The following is a 22991-nucleotide window of genomic DNA, read 5'->3' on the forward strand; positions in this document are numbered from 1 at the left end:
GATTACAGGCTTGAGCCACTGCGCCCGACGTATCCAAGGATAATTATCTCAAAGCAACTTATGTAATCTTCCTTTAAAAACTCTTGACTTCCTGGCTGGGCTCGGTGGCTCACCCAGCACTTTGGGAGGTCAAGGCAGGCGGATCATGAGGTCACGAGATCAAGACCATCCTAGCCATGGTGAAACCCCATCTCTACTAAAATACAAAAAAAAAATAGCCAGGCATGGTGGCACGTGCCTATAGTCCCAGCTACTCAGGAGGCTGAGGCAGGGGAATCGCTTGATCTGGGAGATGGAAGTTGCAGTGAGCCAAGATTGTGCCACTGCACTCCAGCCTGGTGAAAGAGCAAGTCTGTTTGGAAAAAACAAAACGAAACTCTTGTCTTCCTTTACCTCTCTGAATATACCCACACTTATTCTTATTGCAATGCCTATTCCCAAACATAATTTTCTTTTAGAAAGTCTCCCTCTCTGCCTGTTATTTAGATTTGACACAGTCTTTTCAGATTGACTTCTTTTTCTTAGTAATATACATTTAGGTTTCTTCTATGTCTCTTAATGACTTGATTGCTTAATTCTTTTTAGTGCTGAAATAATTCTTTATTGTCTGGATGTACCACAGATTATTTATTCCTTCACCTACTGAAGGACATCTTGGTTCCTTCCAAGTTTTGGCAATTATGAATAAACTTGCTATAAACATCCATATGCAGATTTTGTATGGACACAGGTTTTCAACTCTTTTGGGTAAACACCAAGGAGTGCAATTGCTGGATTGTGTGGTGAGAGAATGTTTAATTTTGCGAAAACAACCAAACCATCTTCCAAAGCAGCTGTACCAGTTTGCATTTCCACCAGCAATGAATGAAAGCTCCTGTTGCTCTGCGTCCTCACCAGCATTTGGCGTGATTAGTATTCTGGATTTTCACCATTCTAATAGGTGTGTAGTAATATCCTATTCTTTTTTTTTTTTTTTTTTGAGACGGAGTTTTGCTCTCGTTACCCAGGCTGGAGTGCAATGGCGCGATCTCGGCTCACTGCAACCTCCGCCTCCTGGGTTCAAGCAATTCTCCTGCCTCAGCCTCCCTAGTAGCTGGGACTACAGGCACGCACCACCACGCCCAGCTAATTTTTTATATTTTTAGTAGAGATGGGGTTTCACCATGTTGACCAGGATGGTCTTGATCTCTTGACCTCGTGATCCACCCACCTCGGCCTCCCAAAGTGCTGGGATTACAGGCGTGAGCCACCGCGCCCGGCAGTATCCTATTCTTAATTTGCAGTTCCCCAATGACATAGGATGTTGGGCATGTTTTCATATACTTAATTTGCCATTTGTATGTCTTCTTTGATGAGATGTTTGCTCAGACTGAAGGTACAACTTTAGAAGTTATTAAAAAAAAAAAAAAAAGAAAAGAGATGTCCGCTCAGATCTTTTATTCATGTTTTAATTGGGTTGTTCTTTTCCTTGTTGTTGAGCCTTAAGAGTTCTTTGTGTGTTTTGGATAACAGCCCTTTATCGGAGACATCTTTTGCAAATTGTTTCCCCAGTCTGTGGCCTATCTTCACATTCTCTTCACAAGGTCTTTCACGAGGAAAAAAAAATTATGTCTAGTTTTTCAATTCTTTCTTTCATGAATTATGCTTTTTGTGTTGTGTCTAAAAAGTAAGCATGATGCACAAGGTCATCTAGATGTTTTGTCTTCTAGGAGTTCTATTGTTTTGTGTTTTTACATTTAGGTCCATGATCCATTTGAGTTGGTTTCTGTGAATGGTGTAAGATCTGTACCTGGACTTGTTTTTGTTTTTGCACATGGGTGTACAGTTGTTCTAGTGCTCATTGTTGAAAAGACTCTTTGAACCATTGTATTGCCTTTCTTTTTTGAAAGGTCAGTTGACTGCAGGTGTGTCTATTTCTGGGATTCCTATTCTGATCCATTTATCTATTTGTTTATTCCTTAAAAAACACCACACTGTCTTGACTACTTTTGATTTATAGTAATTCTTGAAGTTGGATTTATCTGTCCTCTGACGTACTTCTTCTTCAACATCGTGTTGGTTCTTCTGGGTCTTTTGCCTTTCCACATAAACTTTAGAGCTGGTTTGTTGATATCCACAAAATAGCCATGATTTTGACTGGGATTGCATTGGGTCTACAGATCAATTTGGGAAGAATTGATATCTTGATGATATTGAGTTTTCCAGTGCATGGGTATGGAATGTCTCTATATTTATTTAGTTCTTCATGGATTTCTTTCATCAGAATTTTGTAGTTTTCCTCATATAGAATTTGTACATTTCTTGTTAGATTTATAACTAAGCATTTTATAGAGGGTGCTACTATAAATGGTATTGTGTTTTAAATTTCATGCTCCACTTGATCATTACAGGTATATAGGAAAGGAATAGACTTTTACATATTAACTTTGTATCTGCAGTCTTGCTTTCATTGCTTCTTAGTTCCAGGACACTGATTTGCCAATTCTTTCATCATTTTCTACATAAATAATTTTGTCACCTGTAAAGACAGACCATCTTATTTCTTCCTCTTCAGTCTGCACAACGTTTATTTCCTTTTATTATCTAATTGCATTAGCTACGATTTCCAGTACAGTGTTGACTAGGAATGGTGTGAGCTAATAGTTTTGTGTTATTCCTGATACAAGTAGAAAAGCATCTAAGTTCTCACCATTAATTCTTACATTAGCTGTAAGGTACTTGTTTATGGTCTTTATCAGGTTGAAAATGTGTCCCTCTATTCCTAGAGTGCTGAAACTTTTTATCATGAACTGGTGTTGGATTTTGTCAAATGCTTTTTCTGCATCTAGCGGTATGATCACGTAATTTTTCTTTAGCCTATGGGATTATATTAATTGATTTTTGAACATTGAACTAGCCTTGCCTAGCTATAATAAATTCCACTTTATCATGGCGTGCAGTTGTTTTGATACATTGTGGATTTCAATTTGCTAATATTCGATTGAGGATTTTTGCACCTATATTCACAACAAATATTTTGTGTTTTTTCTTTCTTGTAATGCCTTTGTGTGGTTTTGACATTAGGGTAATCTTTGTCTCATAGGATGAGTCGGGAAGTATTCCCTTTGTTTCTATCTTATAAATAAGATGGCACAGAATTGGTACAACTTGTTTTTTAAATATTTGGTAGAACTTATCAGTGTAACAATCTGGGCTCAACGCTTTCTGTTTGGATGTTATTAATTACTGATTCAATTAATTAGATATAAACATATTAGGTGGTCTGTTTCCTCTTAAGTGTTTTGACAGAGTGTGCTTTCAAGAAATGTGTCCATCATGTCTAGGTTATCAAATTTGTGGACAGTTACTCATAGTATTCCTTTACTATCGTTTTCATGTCCATGAGGTCTGTAGTAATGTAATGTCTCTTATTTCATTTCTGATATTGACTATTTTTTTCTCTTTGCTAGCCAGGCTAGAGGTTTATCAATTTCACTGACCTTTCCCAAAAAAATCAGCTTTAGATTTTGTTGATATTCTTTTCATTTTGTTTTCAATTTCATTGATTTCTGCTTTTTATTATTTTTTTCTCTTCCATTTACTTTGAATTTAACTTGTTCTTCTAGTTTCCCAAGGTGGCATCTTAGATTATTTTAGATCTTTCTTCTTTTCTGATTTGTGTATTCATTGATACAAATTTCCCTCTATACAGAGATCCCGGGATCCATCCGGCTGGTCCAGGCACCACTGGCGCCCCTCTGCGGCGACGCCCCAATCCCACTCTCCGAAGCCACAAGTCAGAAGCCGCTGTGGAACGCTTTGCCAAACTCTAGACTCGAAGGGACGTAAGGCGCAGCTACCTGCCGCGCAGGCGCGAAGCCCTGCTTTCTTCACAAAGACCGAGGGAGGAGGGGTCGGCGCAAACCCTCGGTGTCTCCCTGAAACAACGTTATCATCCCGCCTGCAGGCCTACGGAACGCAGCGCAACGCATGCGCCTTGAACACTTACAGAACTTATTTCACGCCGGGGGCGGCGGTGACGTGTGAACGGGAAGGAGGTGGTCAAGGAACGGAAGCCGGCAGGGAACTAGGGCGGAAGGGGACCAGGGCCAGGCTTGTGTTCGGAGCCTTACCGGGGCTGGGGTTCCGATGTGGTCCCCGGAGCGGGAGGCCGAGGCCCCTACCGGGGGAGACCCGGCGGGCCTACTGCCCCCCGAATGGGAGGAGGACGAGGAGCGCATGTCCTTCCTGTTCTCCGCCTTCAAGAGGAGTCGCGAGGTGAACAGCACCGACTGGGACAGCAAGATGGGCTTCTGGGCACCGTTGGTGCTGAGCCACAGCCGCCGCCAGGGGGTGGTGCGCCTGCGTCTGCGGGACTTGCAGGAGGCCTTTCAGCGCAAGGGGAGCGTCCCGCTGGGGCTGGCCACGGTGCTGCAGGACCTGCTGCGGTAAGGGGCGGGCCGGGACCGCGAGGGCGGGCGGGGGCAGCTCCCCGAGGGCCGGGCCCTTGTCCTGTTCTCAGCACAGCGCATTGCGCCCAGCCCACTGTCTGGCCCAGAGAGGGCATCCAGTGTGTGTTGAGAAGGCGAAGAAGGAAAATAAGAAGGAAACTAAGGAGGCTGGGCTAGGGAGGCTTGGAAGGAGAGGAAGAGGGGGTCTGGGGTGATTGGGGGGCGGGGATAGATTAGATGAGTTCCAGAGAAGCTAGCCTAACAGAGGTGACAGTGATTTGTCTGGACTGAGGTCCCCTTACGTAGTTATTTCGTAAGGGCCTCCACATTTGAATGGCCCGTGGAGCAGAAGGTCTAAGAGATAGGATTTATTAGCCTAGGGAAGGTCAGAGCTGAAAAGCAGGCATTCACGGGGAAGAGTTCTGTAGGCATCTTGCCAGCAACCCCTGGCACAGCTCATGCATCTGGCCTATCCTGGCTTGTCCTTGGCACAGGCTTTTTGGAGCAGAGAAGACGTGAAGGAGAATGAGAGCTTTGCTGAGTAACTGAGTGACTTTAAAAGGTCTGTAGGAGATAGGTGTGCAACAGGTGCAGTGTTCTGGAGGTATCTGAGGGGTAACATTAATAACTAATAGATGTACAGTACTTCCCAGCGTGGAGACACTTTGCATGCACCATTTGACCCTCTCAGCTGTTTTGTGATGAGGTGATAGAGTTAACCTCAGCAGACAGAAGAGGAAACTGAGTTTGAGAGAGATCACGTGACTCACTCAGCATCACACAGCTAGCTAGACGTTACACCTGGAGTGGATCCCTGGTCTTTGGATAAGTCATTTGCACTTCGGTGTACGTATTATTCTGAGACCCGCCTAGCATGATACCTCTCTCAGTGAAGGAAGGAGAAGGTCAACTCTGATGGTTTGGTTTGGTTTGGTTTGGTTTGGTTTAGCTTGCTGCTCTTTCTGATTATGAGATCTCTCTTCCCTACTTTTGTTCCCAGTACCTTTCCATTGGCTGACACTGATATTGCCCAGAATGGTCTTGAACTCCTGGATTCAAGAGATCCTCCCACCTCGGCCTCCCAAAGTGTTAGGGTTACAGGCGTTGAGCCACTGCACCTGACAAGACTTTCTGAGAACACGTACGGTGGAAACAGTTTTAGTCCATTCCTGAAGTAGGGAACAGGAGAAACAGTAGTTTAAGTAGTCAGTGAGGGATGAGACCAGAATGGGCCTCCTTATTGTAGAGAGGTGATGATCTTTCACTTCCAGTCCAGACCCTTGAATACCTCCATGGTATTAGACCCCTCTCCTGACTGCTGGTCCTCCACTGAAGCTTCCTGGTGCTTACCTTGGTCCTGGAGAATTTCTGAGGGTGATATTTCTCCACAGAGACAACATGGCATAGTGGTAGTATTAAAAGTAATGGCAAAAACCACAATTACTTTTGCACCAACCTCATAGTTAACAGCTTTGCTTGAGGGCCAGCCAGCCTAGGCCTGAATCCTGGCTCTGCCATTGGCTAGATTATGTGGCCCTCCACAAATTTTATGTCATCTTAAAGCCTCAGTTTGAAAATTCTAAAATGATGATAATTGTACCTATGTTTATTGTGCGGATTTGAAGAGATACTCCTTAGCATAGTGACTGGCCCGCGGGAAGCATTTAATAAATTGAGCTGCTATTACTGTTACCAGTACCACGAAATACTTAGATCTTACATCTTCTCCCCACCCTAGCTTTGGAAGAGCAGGAACTCTTTCTCTGTACATCTGTGTTTTCTTCCTTATGTCTTGCACTTGACAGTGATTTATTTTCATTTTATTGTTCTGAGCTCCATTTGTAAAAGGAAATCTCAGCGAGGGCCCAGAAGCCTCCTGAGTTTCCGTTGTCTTCGTGGAGCACTTGTCTTTCGGTTCCAGACCCATCATGATGTAGTCTTGGTCTCTCCTTAACCTTCTGAGTCCCTCAGGTTTCTCATTAGTTGAAGTGCTCATAACAGCACCTCCCATGCAGAGGTGTTGTGAGGCTTAGAGCTGGAATAGAAACAGTGCAGCTTATAGTAGTTGGCACAGCATAGGTGCCTAATGAATACCAGTGATGATGATGATGATGATGATAAAATTCCTTTTTTGGGGTAAAGAGGGAGAGCTGGGGACTGGAATGGGACCTTGCCTTAAGTGCTACTACACCCCCTTCTTTTCCTTTCCCTGCAGTCGAGGGGAGCTGCAGCGGGAGTCAGACTTCATGGCCAGTGTAGACAGCAGCTGGATCTCCTGGGGGGTCGGGGTCTTCCTGCTGAAGCCTCTCAAGTGGACTCTTTCCAACATGCTGGGAGATAATAAGGTTCCAGCTGAGGAGGTCCTTGTGGCTGTGGAGCTGCTGAAGGTGGGTACGCAGAAGGGGGTGTCTGGGTGTCACTTGATGTGATTGCGGCATCCTCCGCATCCCTTGTGTGCGTTTTTAGAAAAAGACTGTCTTTTTTGACATGGTGCCTGCGTTGATAACTGAGTTTATCTGCCCTCCCTTGTACTTGCACTTTGTATATATTTGTTAGCGGGACTTTACATTTCAAGGATTAGCCTTTGGGAGTTGTCAGTAACTAACAGTGGATTATTTTCTAGTATCTGTAGGGATTAATGTTAAGCAGCAGTTTAGGAAATGATTTGCCTTCTGTAGTTTACTGACAAGAGTCTCTCAGGATTCCCGAGGACCTTGTGGCTTTAACCATCGCTGCCTCTAAACTGGCCCACTGAGCTCCGCTTCCCGACTTTCTGCCGGTGCCCTTTCCCGTCCCAGCTTTCTGATGGCCTGCCTTCTGCTGTGCATGCTCTTCTGCCTCGAAGAGGCCACTGGGGCCATGGTCCCGTCATAGACTCCTGATCAGTCCGCCGCCCCCTGGCCTGCCTTTCCCACGGCCTGGATCGCATGGCTCATTGCTCCACTGCCTTCCTCAGCAACACCCTCAGCTCCTTTGCATCTCTGTAGGCCCACACCAGGAAACTCCAGCAAATCCATAGCCCTAGATCAGCTGCATGGGGCCTGCCACCCCTGCTGGAGAAAATCCAGACTCAAGTCCCCTTCATGGCCCCCGGCTGTGGGAGGCCCTCGGAGCCACGCCACAGCCTCATTTTTCTTTCTCTCTGTCCCCTCACATGCTTTATCTGTCCATTGTCCTTCGTCTCTGCAGGCACTTCCCGGAGAAAGTAGTCTCAGGATTCCTGAGCTGGCCTTCCATTTTCTGTCCTCCCACCCCAGGCCTAACCTCCTCAGAACCCACCTCCTTCTGTGCTCAGAGAGTAGTGTCCTTCCTCTGCCCCTCGTCTGCTCTGGGTCTGCCCTGCCCCTCTTGTCCCTTTGTCCCATCTGCTGGCCTTTTGCCCGGTATATTCTGTCTCTTTCTCAGCCTCTAAACCCAAACCCACTCATGCATTTCCCAACACAGATTGTCAGTGTTGTGGTACCCGGGCCCTGCCTAGTGACTGCTGTTTCCTTCTCAGCCGACCTTCCTGTCACCACTTCCTCATCGCCCATTCACTCGATCACCCAGTGCAGACCTGCATCAACGACCTACTCCACCCAGATTGCTGTGGATGAGGTGATAGGAGCCTTTGATAGAGAGACAGAGAGAGAGAGAGAGAGAGAGAGAGAGAGAGACAGAGAGAGAGACAGAGAGAGAGAGAGAGAGAGAGAGTGTGTGTGTGTGTGTGTGTGTGTGTGTGTGTGTCTACAAAGTCGGCTGAGCATTGGGCGGCAAAAGTACATTGCAGAGAGTAGTTACTTTTGAAGTTCACAGACCAAGCCTGACCTCAGGGCCCTTGCATAGCCCTAGAGGCTTCACACAGCTGCAGCCAGCCCAGAATCCCCACCCCTCCCCCCAAGAGAACCACCCATTTCTCCTCACCTTGAGAGACTCCAGCCCACTCTGCTGCCAGTCTTTTCCTGTGCCCCAGGATTTTGGACTGAGCAGCCCACATTTTCTTCAGGGGCAGCCCCTCTGCTCCATTGACACTCCCTCCCCACACCCGTGTGGTTATTCCCCTGCCTGGTGCTTTGGTCTCCAGGGCTCAGTCAGGGTCCCCACACAGACTGCAGGATGATTCGGGTGGCTCTGGGCCGAGCTCAGGCCCTCTCTGCCATCTTTCTCTTATCTCACATGTCCTCCAGCCTGGAGCAGAGGAGAGGTAGACCCCTGGATCCCCACAGATGAGGCTTGCACTGGCAAACAAAGAAAGCCTGCTCTTGAGGTAAATCGATTTTCCCAAGTCCAGACAGAGAAAACAGCCAGCAAGTTTTTACTTTCAGGTGGTACTGAAAAAAATACAAAAAGGCCAAAATTGTCTGTGATTTTCTTATTTAAAAAAAAAATACAAAGAAATGAAAGTTTCCTTTCTATTCATCCAGCTTCTCTCTCTTTTGGTACTGTCTTCCCATTTGTGTGAGAGTGTCTGTTTACAGACTGTGTTTCCTTCCTGGCCATGTCAACTCTAGTTCTTCGGAAAATCTTACTTGCCTGTTTCTCATCTGTCTCCTCCTACTAGAAGGGAGCAGTGCCGTGGGCCCTGGGACCCTGGGAGCAGTACCTGGTACCTGGTAGACAGTTGATAAATATCTGTTGGGTGAATGAATATAGACACACAGACACATGTGGACACATCACTCCATTTTTTTCTAGAAATGGAAGGGGTGGGCAACCTGCTTTGTTTTCTTTCCACTGCATTATATCAGGCACCTCTTTCCAGGGCCTACGCAGCAGAGATTGACTTGATTCTGTTTGATGCCCTCATGATCGTCTGTCGACGTGCCACAATTCATGCAACAGGTGCTCCACAGATGGACACTTAAGTCATTCCAATTTCTCTCTCCATTTTTCCGTCACAAAAAAAGTGCTGCTTGTGCAGACATCTATATACTTCTGTTATCTTTATGGAATTGATTTCTGGAAATGCATATATGCCTTTTAAATTTTAACAGAAATTGTCAAGCAACTTTTCAAAAGTGAGTGCTAAATTGTACTTTCATCAAGACTATATTAGGGAGTCTGGTCTCTCCAGATCCTTGTTGGCACTGGATGACATCAGTATTTTAAATCTTGCCAATTTAATGGGAAAAAATGATATGTCCTGTTTGTGAATTGAGCATTTTTTCCACCTATGTACTAGCCATTTACATATCCCTTTCTGTGAATTGTCTGTTTATATCCTTTGCCTGTTTTTGTATTATGTTATCTTTTATGTTACTCTGTATTCTGTATGTATTAGAAATAGATACATATACTGTATTTAGTAGTAAGGATGTAAATATTGTTTTCCAGTCTGTTGCTTGCTTGATTTTTATTCATGATGTCTTTTACCATGTAGAAGGTTTGCTATTCAGTTCTCTCAAACTTTTCTATATGGCTACTGAATTTCGGGCCTTGTTGAGGAAGTCATCTTCTGCCTTAAGCTTAGGTAGATACTCGTTTATGTTTCCTCTGAATTACTTTGTACTTTAATTTTTTCTGTTTATATTTCCTTACTTCAATACTAATTTTTGTGTATGTGGTAAGGAAAAGCTCAGTTTTCTTCCAAATGGACAGCCAGTTGTGTCAGTGCCTTTTCTTGAGGTTATATGACATGAATTCATTTGTGTGTGGTTACGGTGCCGTTACTGCAGAAGCTGAGTATCTGGTGGGGCAGTCGAGTCAGTGAAAACTTGACGTCTGTGTCTTACCAGGCTCTTTTGCATCCTTTGACACTGTTGATGAGTTGCTGCTTAAAATGTCTGGTTTCCTTGAATTCGTTTACACGATGCTGCAAGTTCTCTTTGGTTCCCCCAAAGCATTCCTTCCGGCTCTCTTCTGTGGGTTCCTTCACTTCGTAAGCAGTGGTCTTCCTTGTGCTTATCACTTTCCTTCCTGAGTGTCCTCGGGATCTTAATTGCCGTAGGTATGCTGAGGACTTCCAGCATGGGAGCACTGTCCTGCTGTCTCCGTTGAGTTTCAGATTTGTGTATCCACTTACATGTTGTATGTATCTTCTTGGATATCTCTCAGACATCCTAAAACATTCCATCTAAGATGGGATATTTTGTCTTTTCTTTAAAATAGGCTTTTCCTCCTGTATTTCTTCTATTGATAGCATCACATCCAGCATTCACGCAATTCATAGTGACTTCACACTCGACCCTCTCCTCCAACTCTGTATCCAGTAACCAGTTTTATCTTCTGAATTCTGTTTGGCTCCCCCCTCCTCTTTCTGTACTTATTACTCAAATAGCCTTGTTCAGCCCCACATAACCTCGGTGTAAATGGTCTCCTTGCCTCTTTTCCTGACTCTACAATCCATCCTCTCCCAGTTGGCAGTGAGCTTTCTGTTCATCTGGCCCTGCCAGTTCCCTTCAGTGACCTCCCGCCATCTACAGAATAAAGGGTCATCATAAGGTACTACACTGTCCATAATACAGGAGTGCTTCTCCTCCCCTTTCCCCTCTGCATTTGTACACACGTACTGCATAGACTCGCCCTTCTGTGCTCATGTTCCTCTCTCTTCCTGAGATCCCCCTTTCACCCCTTCAACTAGCAACTTGCTCACTCTTCAGAAATCTGCTCAACTTTCCTTTTTCAAGAAGCCCTGAGTCCCCAGGCATTCCTGCCCTGTATTTTCATAGCGTCCCATGCACACCTCAGTAAGTCTTGTTTCTGGTAGTAATTTCCATGTATGAGCAGCATAGTGACATTGTTTCTTGGAACTTATATTTCTTACTTAGTCTTGTCAGAAATCCTATCCCATCTGTTTGTCATGTACTTTTATTTGTTTTGTTTTTGTTTTTGAGATGGAGTGTTGCTCTTGTTGTCCAGGCTGGAGTGCAATGGTGCAATCTTGGCTCACTGCAAGCTCCGCCTCCCGAGTTCAAGCAATTCTCCTGCCTCAACCTCCCAAGTAGCTGGGATTGCAGGCACCCGCCACCATACCCAGCTAAATTTTTTTGCATTTTTAGTACAGATGGGGTTTTGCCATGTTGGCCAGGCTGGTCTCAAAGTCCTGACCTCAGGTAATCCACCTGCCTCAGCCTCCCAAAGTGCTGCGATTACAGGCATGAGCCACCACGCCCAGCCCTTTTCCCTTAAGACTTTTTACAGACTCAGTCATGTTCATGTTTGCAGTATAGCCAACTGGCAGGAAAATGGAGATACTGCAATTGTAAGGGACTTAGATATCATTTCCACCCTCTTCAGAGAGTGATACTGAGGACTAGTGAGGCTGTTACTGGTCCAGGGTCACCTAGGCTGGGCTGGAAATCACGCCTCAGCTCTCATTCACAGCTTTTCTTCTTCACCTCACTTCCTCATTCTTCCCTTGGGAAACCACAGGTCAGGGAGAGGCAGGAGTGTAAAATCCCCAATGGGACTGCGACACAGAGCTGGCTCCTAGTTCTCATGTGCCCCGTTTTATGTGAATTCACCAAACTTTTCTCCAAGGCTTAAAACACAGATCCTTCCTTTTTAAAAAGCTGCTACTATGGGGAGGATGGGGTTGGGATTCCCAAGCTCTTGCCTTGTTTGATCATGGCTTTTTTGTTAGAGATGGAGTCTCGCTCTGTTGCCCAGGCTGGAGTGCAGTGGTGCAATCTCGGCTCACTGCAACCTCCCCCTTCCGTGTTCAAGCGATTCTTCTGCCTCAGCCTCTGGAGTAGCTGGGATTACAGGCACGCACCACTATGCCCAGCTAATTTTTATTTTTAGTAGAGATGGGCTTCACCATATTGGCCAGGCTGGTCTTGAACTCCTAACCTCATAATCCACCCGCCTCAGCCTCCCAAAGTGCTGTGATTACAAGTGTGAGCCACCGCGCCCAGCTGTGATCATGGTTTTAAAGCTCAGGGTCAGGGTCCCTGCATCTCGTGGCAGTGGCCAGGGCCCGTCAGCCCATGTTGCCTTTCCTGCAGGAAAAGGCCGAGGAGGTATATCGTCTGTATCAGAACTCGCCCCTCTCCTCCCACCCCGTGGTGGCCCTGTCAGAGCTCAGCACCCTCTGTGCTAACTCCTGCCCAGATGAGAGGACCTTCTACTTGGTGTTGCTGCAGCTGCAGAAGGAGAAGAGGGTCACAGTCCTTGAGCAGAACGGGGAGAAGGTATGGAGGCTCATCTGTTCATTCACTGACTCAGTGGTGATTGTATAGTAGCGACCCCTCACCCGAGATTTTGCTTTCTGCAGTTTCAGTGACCTGCAGTCAACCACAATCCAAAAATAATAAGTGGAAAATTCCAAACATAAACAGTTCGCTAGATTTCAGTTGTGCACTGTTCTGAGTAATGTGATGGAACCTCGTAGTGTCCCATCTGGGTTCGCGTCCCCACTTTGTCCAGCATCTCCCCGCCTGAGTCACATAGGACCTGTTTCATTGATCACATTGACTCATGGCATTGCAGTGCTTGTGTTTAAGCCACCCTTATTGTCCTTTTTTTTATTTTTTATTTTTGAGACAGAGTCCTGCTCTGTCACCCAGTAGTGGCGCAGTCTCAGCTCACTGCACCCTCCACCTCCCGGGTTCAAGTGATTCTCCTGCCTCACCCTCTCAAGAAGCTGGGATTACAGGCATGCACCACAGCGCCTGGCTAGTTTTTGTATTTTTAGTAGAAACGGGTTTTCACCAATTGGCCGGGCTGGTCTCAGACTCCTAACCTCAAGTGATCCACTTGCCTCAGCCTCCCAAAGTTCTGGAATTACCGGTGTGAGCCACTGCACCCAGCCTACTGCACTTGATAATGGCCCCAAAGGGCATGAGTGGTGGTGCTGGCAGTCCACACGTAGAAACAGAAGTTGTCAGCTGCTTCCTGTAAGTGAAAACATGGACATTCTGGACTAAATATGGAGGCAAAATATCATTTGCTGAGGTTGCTAGGATCTACAGTAAAAATAGTCTTCTTTTTTTTTTTTTTTTTTTGAGATGGAATCTCTCACTCTTGTTGCCCAGGCTGGAGTGCAGTGGGGCTATCTCAGCTCATGGCAACCTCCGCCTCCTGGGTTCAAGGGATTCTCCTGCCATAGCCTCCTGAGTAGCTGGGATTTTTGGCACATGCCACCATACCCGGCTAATTTTTTGTATTTCTAGTAGAGATGGGGTTTCACCGTGTTAGCCAGGATGGTCTTGATCTCCTGACCTTGTGATCTGCCTGTCTCAGCCTCCCAAAGTACTGAGATTACAGGCATGAGCCATCATGCCTGGCCCAAGAATGAATCTTCTACAGGAAAAATTGTGAAGGAGGAATGTGTGTATAGCTATATGTATAGGGTTTAGTATTCTCCGAGGGTTCAGGCATCTGTGGGGGGTCCCATTCACTGGAATATCTTCCCCCATGGATAAGGGGGGCCCACTGTTCTTGCATGCCCACCAGCACTCCTGCTTGAGAATTTCTCAGCCTTTGTGGGAATGGCAGTAGTAATTTGTCCCTGTCCCTCAGATTGTGAAGTTTGCTCGGGGGCCACATGCCAAGGTCTCCCCAGTCAACGACGTAGATGTTGGGGTGTACCAACTGATGCAGAGTGAACAGCTTCTTTCACGCAAAGTGGAGTCCTTATCCCAGGAAGCAGAGAGGTAACTTCTACCCCTGAGCTGAGCCCCGTCTCCACTGAAGCTGGCCCCCAGAACTGGCAGAATGTTAGTATATGTGGGCTTTTAATAAACAGGTAGATTTTTTTTTTTAAAACTAATTACAAAAGCCCTCACTGTTCAATGCAGAAATCATGGAAACACAGAATATCACAAAAGAGGAAAATGAGGCTTTTATTTTTCTCCTAAATTGAGATAGTGGTGGGAATCTTAGCTTACTGCAGTCTCAAAATCCTGGGCTCAAGCAGTCTTCCTGCCTTAGTCTTTTGAGTAGCTGGGACCACAAGTGTTCACCACCGTGCCTGGCTAATTTTTTAATTGGTTGTTATGGTGGGATCTCACTATGTTGCCCAGGCTGGTCTCATACTCCTGAGCTCAAGCAAGCCTGCCACCTCAGTCTCCCAGAGTCCTGGAATTACTGGGGTGGGCCACTGCGCCCAGCCAAAAACATGAGTCTTAATTCTTCCCACACAAACTATGATTGTGAATGTATGTTTATCTCTTCCTTGCCAGTGTCCAATCAACTACTATTTATTGAGCCAGGCATTGTCTTAGGGACTGGGGATATAGCCATGGGCAAGACAGATGCCTGCCTTCGCAGAGGTCTTTCTGAGGAGCCCTTCCCGTGCTCTTCCCCATGGGTAACTGGTCAAGGATCCCCTGATAAAGACAGACACTCTGACAGGAGGACACAGGCATTGAAGCAGAATCTGTTCTGTCTTCCAGCTGGGAACCCCCGCCTTGCCAGAGGGCAAAGGGATATGCACGAGGCCATTGTTGGTATTAACAGTTCATTCCCCGTCTCCCCAAAAGGGGAAGATGTGTATGAGGTGCCCTGTTTGTGTGTTGTGTCCCTGAGGGTTGAAAAAGCTTACCCTCAGTCAGCCTGCTTGAGCCTGCGAGCTGACTTGCTGCAAGAGTTTTTGGCTGTCAGCATCATTCTTCTTGCTACTGAGTAGAGTGGGTTGAGTCTTCAGATTTAAAACCACCTTTGAATGCTGCTCTCGGGGACCCTTTGGGACCCTGCCACTCCCATCCTGTGGCACAGTCATCTTAACTGTCCCTTGGTTTCCAGGTGTAAAGAAGAAGCCCGCCGGGCATGCCGAGCAGGAAAGAAGCAGCTGGTGAGTTCTTGTCTCTACCAGCCCCATAGCGGTGCCCTGGGCAGGCCTGGAGGGATGCCCAGCGGTTCAGAGAGCAGCCTGCTGGGGTCTTGAGGGGACAGGCTGCAGCGGGCCCAGGCGCCACGGCATATTTTACAAACGGGAGGGAAGAAGGCTGGGTCAGCCTTACCATCTGGGAAGGGCTGTCTTCCTCATGCCCTTTGGCTTGCCCAGTTCAGCACTGACCTGAGTCTCCATGCCCCCAGGCACTCAGGTCTCTCAAGGCCAAGCAACGGACAGAGAAGCGCATCGAGGCCCTGCATGCCAAGCTGGACACTGTTCAAGGCATCCTGGACCGGATCTATGCCTCCCAGACAGACCAAATGGTAGCCACTCCCCTCTGCCCCAGCACCGGCTGGTGTCTCCGTGCGCTGCTCCCCTGCAGCTTCGGCTTTGCTCTTTGGAGGGTCCCTGGGTTCTTTCGGGATGTGTCTGGGCTTGCCTTTGCCTTTCCAGTTAGAAGGTTTGGCCTTAGTGTGTATAGGGTAAATCGAGCTTGGCTGCCAAAAAAAAAAAAAAAACCCAAAGCTGCTTTTAGAGTTGAAACAATATTGTATGTATTTTGCCAAATGTCTGTCACTTGCACTGATAGCTTTGCCTTGTCTATAGGTCTTTAATGCCTACCAGGCTGGGGTAGGAGCACTCAAACTCTCCATGAAGGATGTCACAGTGGAGAAGGCAGAGAGCCTCGTGGATCAGATCCAAGAGGTACAGAAAGGGGCCGGGGAGGGACACACAGAGAAGGAAGTGACGGAGGACAGATTTGACTTCATCGTACATCCTCTTTAACCAAACTTGACTTGTCACCTTGTGAACTTGAAGAAGCTTTCCCCATTTGGGGCAAGATAGCTTTGTAACCCTAGACATTTTCCAGCAGACTGGGATGCTCAGAGCCACCGCACCCAGCTCAGGGCTTTGCCCTTGTCTCTTACAGCTCTGTGACACCCAGGATGAAGTTTCTCAGACTCTGGCTGGTGGGGTAACCAATGGCTTAGGTGAGTGGGCAAGGTGGTTCGTTCTTTCTTCCTTTCGTCCTAAAGGACTTCGCTTCCCTGTGCTGTGATGGGTTTGACAGTGGATTTGCTTTTCCAGGTACAGGCAGCCCTCCCCTAGCCTGCCCTCCCTGGGGCTCCTCTGTGGGAGCAGAGAGGGAATTGCCATTTTCCCCTTGACAGCCGTGCTCTGACCCATCTGTGCTCCGGCATTCCTCGTTCACACGGCTTCTAACTGGATGATCCTCTTTCAAGGGCAAGGGGAATCAGGGTCAGGTCCGTGGGGTTAGCAGAATACATCTCCTTGGGGACTTAGCTCTGACTGTGGAAGAAACATCTCTGCCTGAAGCTACCCTCAGTCTCCTGACTCCTGGGATTGTTTGTAAGCTCCAAGGAGGCTGGCATCTTTTGTGAAGCTCAGCTGGGTTTTGGTAACCTCAGTCCTGGACTCATTAGTGTGTTTCTCCCTGGAGTTTATGTGTCTTTATGTTGTCTTTTCTTTCCAGATTTTGACAGTGAAGAACTGGAGAAGGAATTGGACATCCTCCTTCAGGATACCACCAAAGAACCTTTGGATCTGCCTGACACCCGCCGTGATAGGCATTTTACCAACAGTGTGCCTAACCCTAGGATCTCAGATGCTGAACTTGAAGCTGAACTTGAGAAACTGTCCTTATCAGAGGGAGGTATGGAGCTGTTTTCCAAGGCCTCTGGCGGGCATGTGGCCTTCTGGCTGACAGAGTCGGTGGGCCCAAGCCCAGTTTCTCAATTTGCCAGAGTACCAGAGCCCTGTAGGGAGTTGAGGGTTTGTTTCTATGGAGACTCGGTGCCTTAGACCCTGGAATGCCTTCATCTTCGAGGTTTTCCTGTTATAGTGTTCAGTCATTTCTTTGCCTTGCAGGTTTGGTCCCAAGCAGTAAATCTCGGAGAAGGCAATTGGAACCGACTCTAAAGCCATTGTAGGACCCTCCAGTGAAGGACCCTCATGTAAAGGAGACACCAGGCTTGTTGAGTGTGTACATAGTTATTTAAACAAGAAACTCTGAGAATGTGTTTGGAAGAGGAGGAAGGAGAGCCACTGATTAATCTGGATGCTCCTAATACTACAGGACAGATAGAATTTCTGGAAGGGATGCTCCACAGGCTTGCTCCCAGCTGTGTCATGGACCTGCCTTCTCATCTTTCTAGTGCCACGATTTATACAGTCCTGTGTCTGACCTGTCATTTCCTAGCCCGCAGTTCTTGCCATTGGCACAGTTAGGTTTGTCTTCACCCACCAGCTTTGTTTCCAGCCCATGAAGGGGAAAGATTTGCAGCTTTGCCAAATCCGAATCAGCTCCCCCTTTCCCCCCGCTGTTTTTCTGAGGGGTTTATCTTGTCGCTAATGTCAGTTAAATAACGTATTCCTGTCCCACTTGATTTTCACTGGTAAGAGAAGAATGAGAATGAAACACTTCAAGTTTGATTTGAGGGGACTTAGCTGCTATTTTGTGGAGGAATATAGAGTATAAAAGGGTTTCCTCTAGGGTCATTTGTCAGAATTCTCCAGGTGTTCAGGGAAAGAGGTCTCCCCAGGTGGCCCAGAGTTGTGACAGTACGGAGGGGCTGGCATGTCTGGTGGGCGCTGCCTCCTCATCAGATGAAGCACGAGGTGCTCCGGTGGGGAAAGGCTTCTTCCGCGCCTTCTGCACTCACTTGGGAAGTAGCCCAGTGACTGCAGGACCCTGAGATGTCCAAACCCCTCATGCTTTTCTAAAGAGGCGAAATTGTTGCCTTGGCCCCATCACAGAGTAACTTAAATTAAAAATACGTATCTACCAGAACAAGCCACACAACGACACACCTCCCCTCCTTGAGCCTGGCATGCAGCCCCGGGCTCTCTGAATTTGGAAAGCGTTTCACTTTGTGGCCCACTGCTCGGGGCAGCGGGGCTGAGCCAGGATGTGCAATAGAAGCAGGGGCTGTGCCCTCTGCCAGATCCGCTGGGAGCTGCCTGCGCCACCCATGCACCTGTCCTGCCTCCTGCAGTCCCCGCTTCCTGCCTCTCAAGGGACCGGGCAGGGCGGGGTGGGGGGACAGACAGGAAAGGGTCTGAATGCTCTGGCAATGGTGAGAAGAAACGATGACAGCCACACTGCCACTCTGCTGCCCAGCCACCAGGATTTCTGCCTGGAGCCCTTTGCCCTGTCCCTGGTGCCTGAGGTGGCGTAAGGCAGAGGAGAAGAATTTGCTCCAGGCCAGGAGCACAAATCATTGTTCAATGAATTTCTCTCCCACTCGACCTTGGTAAACGGAAATGTTGGGGGTGAAGAGAAACAATCACTATTTTTTTTTCTTTTTTTATCTGGTAAATAATTAAAAGAAAAAACTGGAACACTTGTCCTGTCTCCTCTTTAGGTTGTATCAAGTGTCTTGTTCCTTCTTGCCCCTTGCCACCCGCAGCTTCTACACACTTTGGTTCTCTGTCTCAAGGCCACAGGAGAATGTGGAGTGCCTGATCGTGTGAGCTTGGAGCTGCAGTGGCCTCTGGTCTGGCCAAGCGGCCCCCACACTGAGCTCTCCTGGGGAGGACTCATTCTTTGAACGGCCTCCTTGGTTTTAGCAGTGTGCCATTGCTACGGTTTGCCGTTGCCTGGGCTCTGTATCTGTAAGTGGCCTAATGTCTTCTGCCCATGTGACGGTACCGTACTTTAATCTGGCACTGGTATTTCTCAGTGCCTCCTCCAGAGATGGTGTTTGCCACGCCCCGTCGGGGAGTTGGGCTTTGAGGCTGAGGGCAGCATTAGGAACAGGCCAGATTATTGGTTGCAGCACTGGGTCTGTGGCTCTAGGTAAGTCAGCAGGTGAACCAGCCAGGAAAAGGTGGTGAGAGCAGTTCACAAAGCCCTGGGAGAATCTAAAGGACCTGATGAGAAGGGCGAGAGGGACTGGAGCTGACGGGCCCCACAGAAGAGAGGCCGGAACCCCTGACGTTCCATTCCTAATGCTGGAAGGAAGTGGCCTGGACCTGGGGCTTAAGGTTACTTTTTCTTTTGCTGTCCTGAGCCACTGAAGAATCCTTGTTAAATGATCCAGACAGATTGTTTGCTGTGCTACAGGAAACTGTAAGAAGCTGTTGAGTCTGTGCTTGGAGCTCAGAACAAGGGGTGATCTACAGGACTTGGGGTGGAGGCTGCGGCTGCCAGCATGGGATTCCCAACAGCCAGGCAATTGGGCAATGGGCTGAGAGTCTGGCCTGAGGAGTCAGCACCACATAGGGATTTATTCTTGAGAATTTTCTTTTTTAGGTTTTTTTTTTTTTTTTTTTTTAGACAGAATCTTGCTCTGTCACTCAGGCTGAAGTGCAGTATGAAATCGTCGCTCACTGCAGCCTCAACCTGGGGTCAAGCAAGCTCCCACCTTAGCTTCCCGAGGAGCTGATTTTACCGATGTGCCTGGCTAATTTTCTTAATTTTGGTAGAGATGGGGGTCTCAAGACTCCTGGCCTCAGCAGACCCTCTCCCACCTGAGCCTCTCAAAGTGCTGACAGGTGTGAGCTGTGGCACCTGGCCAGCTGCTTCCTTCTCTTGAATCGCTGCTGCCTTGGTAGGAGTCAGAGCGGCACAACCATGCCACAAAGAGAAGATGTCGTGCCTGGGAGGGTGGCTGGAGAGTCCCCGTCATTGCTAGTTTGGGAATAGTGATGGTGTGCAGAGAGGAGGTGTGGGTAGAAGGGCAAGAGGATATTTGGGGGTGAGGGGAAGGTGCTGCCTGGGAATCTCCTGGGCCTGCCTAAAAGGGTTGTGTAACCTGAGTTCTAGGGCCAGGGTGGGCTCTGCAGTCAACATGCTGTTGTGAGTGGGACAAAAGGGTTAAACTGCAGTTCTCACTGCCTGCCTGAAGTGACAGCCCGAGGCTGAGCAGACCTCTGTGAAGTGGTCACGAGGGTCTGGCTCAATCTACTGAAAATACCATCCGGGCCATCAGAACAAAAAGAGCTGGAGCTGTGAAGGAAGACGAGACCCCTGGGAGCTGCTGACTCTGAGGGAATCCTAGCAAAGCCCTGCTCTAAGGCTTGTGGGCGAGCCTGGAGACTCTCCTTTCTTTTGAAGTGTCTTGGTGTCTTCTCATTTTTACATGGTTGTGGCTACTGTTTGGGGAAATTGTGGCTTCTTTTCTCTTTCTGTGCAGAAGCAACGCAAGGTCATAGACTCTGGAATGTGAGAACCAGAAGGAGCCACGAGAAGGGTAGGGGAAGACCCCGAATCTTAGGCAGCTGGCCAAGGCTATGGAGCTCACGGGGGAATTAAGTTTATTGACTTCCAGCTGGAATTCGTTACACAAGTGTTGAGGCTCAGGAAATGATGGTCTAAAATGTGGCATTTGAGAAGCTGACTAAAGCAGCAACCTAAAGTCTCTCTCTTTCTCTCTGACCCTTTCTTTTCTCGCTCGCTTTTTCTTTCTCTCCTTCCTTTCTCTCTCTCCTTTCTCTCTCTTTTCTAAAGCACCAGGAGGAGCTCTTTTTCTGGAAGTTCCCATACCTGACTGAGAAAACTTCTAAAATAAATGTGGTTGTCTTAAAACCCTCTCCCTGTGAATCTCTTTAAATAATCAGGAATGATTAATCACCCAAGAAAAGACTTAAAAAGCAGCTACACCTAGGATACCATACCCCGACAGACTTTGCAGCTTCTCTTCTGAGGGCAGGTCCAAGAGAGACCTGGAAGGCTGTGTCTGTACAATGAGACAACCTTGGTTCACAGTGCCCTTCCACCCCTCACCTTCCAGGACGTGTCCACAAACTATTGTTTGTCCTTCAGTCCCATTCAGCCTCCAAAGAGAATCATCTACAAACTACTATCAGGTCCTTGGGTCCATCCATTTACAGCCTCCAACTTCTCTTTCCCCAGTGAAGACAGTATTTAAGTGCCAACTAGTGGGCCTTTCTGTGTATGTTCATATTTTTTATATGGCTCCCCTGCTTCATGCATGTTAATTTGTTATGTTTTTCTCCTGTTAACCTGTCTTTTATTTTAAGGGTGTTGGCTGTGACCCTTTATGATGGGGAAGAAAGAGATCACTCCTTTCCACTCCTGCACCAGGCTCTCAGAAATACATTCTCATGACCAGGTGCAGGGGCTGATACCTGTAGTCCCAGCACTTTGGGAGACCAAGGTGAACAGATGACTTGAACCCAAAAGTTCAAGACCAGCCTGGGCAACATACTGAGACCCCATCTCGAAAAACGGAGGAAGAAAAAAAAAAACTCCCAAAAAATAACTCCCAAAGTACCTTCTGTGGGGGCCGTGTTTCCCGAACCCGGGTCAGTGCTTTCATTTGGAAGATAAGCTTTTTTTTTTGAGACGAAGTTTCACTGTTGTTACCCAGGCTGGAGTGCAATGGTGTGATCTGGGCTCGCCGCAACCTCTGCCTCCCAGGTTCAAGCAGTTCTCCTGCCTCAGCCTCCTGAGTAGCCAGGATTACAGAGGCGCGCCACCACACTCAGCTAATGTTTGTATTATTAGTAGAAACAGGGTTTCACTATGTTGGCCAGAATGATCTCGATCTCCTGACCTCCTGATCCACCCATCTCGGCCTCCCAAAGTCCTGGGATTACAGGTGTGAGCCACCGTGCCTGGCCACCAGATGATTTCTTTAGGCGGTCGGGGAGACATCAGCCCGTAAGAGAAGGTTGCCTACGTGGAGCGAGGACAGGAATCGGGTGTCAGGAGCGGCCAGTTCCCAGGTATACATTGGAGACAGAACCCACAGGTTCCCGAAGGCTAAAGGTAGGGCGGTAGGGTGGGAAGGGAGAACTAAAGGGTGATCAATACCCTGTGGGCTTGAACAAGTGGGTGGGTGCTGGTGCCATATATCGAGATGGTGAGAACCTGGGGCGGGACAAACTTGAAGATCAACTTGAGATGGAGCCTGAGGCATATCGGCTGTTAGAGGCTGAGCAGGAGAGGAGGAGCCAGAAAAGAAAACCAAAGGAGGGGCTGGGGAAGAAAAAAAAGAAACCCAAAACTGTAGGGTCATGGAAACTGAAAGAGAATGGCCATCTCGGAGTTCTGCTGAGAACCAGGCGGCAGGAGCCCTCTGTTCCAGGGGCAGGCACAGAGGAAGGCATTGTCTGCAGAGGACAGAAAAACAAGAGAACCCAGCCTGCTTTTCATTGTCACCATGTGCTGACAATTCTAAACAATGTGGGTGATTTATTGGTCTAAGTTCCAAATAACTATTGTGGTTATCTGAGCTTGTGGGCACATTTCTATCCCCTAGCCTTTACTAACCCTTCCCCTTGGAAGTTCATTCAGAGAACTCACCGTCTGGGAGGGCTGCCCGCACATGCTCAGTTTGCAGGTAAGCTCTTAGCGGTTTGGAATCACTAGAGCTCATTGTGGTTGCAGTTTGTATCTTCAACCCTTATGATAATATGTATTCCTGGGTTTAAATAGTAGATTCAGAATGAGCCAAGACAGTGTAGTAATTGTAAAGACCAAAGACGCAGAGCATGAGTTACTGTAATTATGTCATTTTCTATGGCCTTGGAGTTTTGCTTGTGTTTAACATTTAAAACCACCACGGGCCGGGTGCAGTGGCTCATGCCTGTGATCCCAGCACTCTGGGATGCTGTGGCAGGTGGATGGCTTGAGTCCAGGAGTTCCAAAGCAAGGTGAGCAACATAGAAAGACCCTCATCTCTATCAAACTTAAACAATTAGCCAGGCATGGTGGTACGGACCCTATGGTCCTAGCTACTCAGGAGGCTGAGATGGGAGGATCACTTGGGCCCATGAGGTTGAGGCTGCAGTGAGCCATGATTGTTCCACTGCAC

At 47.7% G+C, this 22991-nt stretch overlaps 1 protein-coding gene across 2 annotated transcripts; it reads left to right on the forward strand.

Moving 5' to 3' along the window:
* The first annotated feature begins 3691 nt into the window (after positions 1 to 3691).
* On the forward strand, positions 3692 to 18549 carry CHMP7 (charged multivesicular body protein 7). 2 transcript variants are annotated; one of them, XM_003937171.3, is made up of 10 exons: positions 3692 to 4427; positions 6646 to 6817; positions 12356 to 12541; positions 13872 to 14005; positions 15096 to 15144; positions 15390 to 15509; positions 15793 to 15891; positions 16118 to 16178; positions 16682 to 16861; positions 17077 to 18549. In XM_003937171.3, the coding sequence occupies exons 1-10, from the start codon at positions 4129 to 4131 to the stop codon at positions 17136 to 17138; spliced, it is 1362 nt and encodes a 453-aa protein (XP_003937220.1). In that variant the 5' UTR covers positions 3692 to 4128; the 3' UTR covers positions 17139 to 18549. The 2 variants fall into 2 exon arrangements, with proteins under 2 accessions (XP_003937220.1, XP_039316975.1); XM_039461041.2 differs by lacking the exon at positions 16118 to 16178 and having other exon boundaries at positions 4028 to 4427.
* Positions 18550 to 22991: the final 4442 nt, after the last annotated feature.

Source organism: Saimiri boliviensis, chromosome 13 (genome assembly GCF_048565385.1).
Source record: "Saimiri boliviensis isolate mSaiBol1 chromosome 13, mSaiBol1.pri, whole genome shotgun sequence".
NCBI lineage: Eukaryota > Metazoa > Chordata > Mammalia > Primates > Cebidae > Saimiri > Saimiri boliviensis.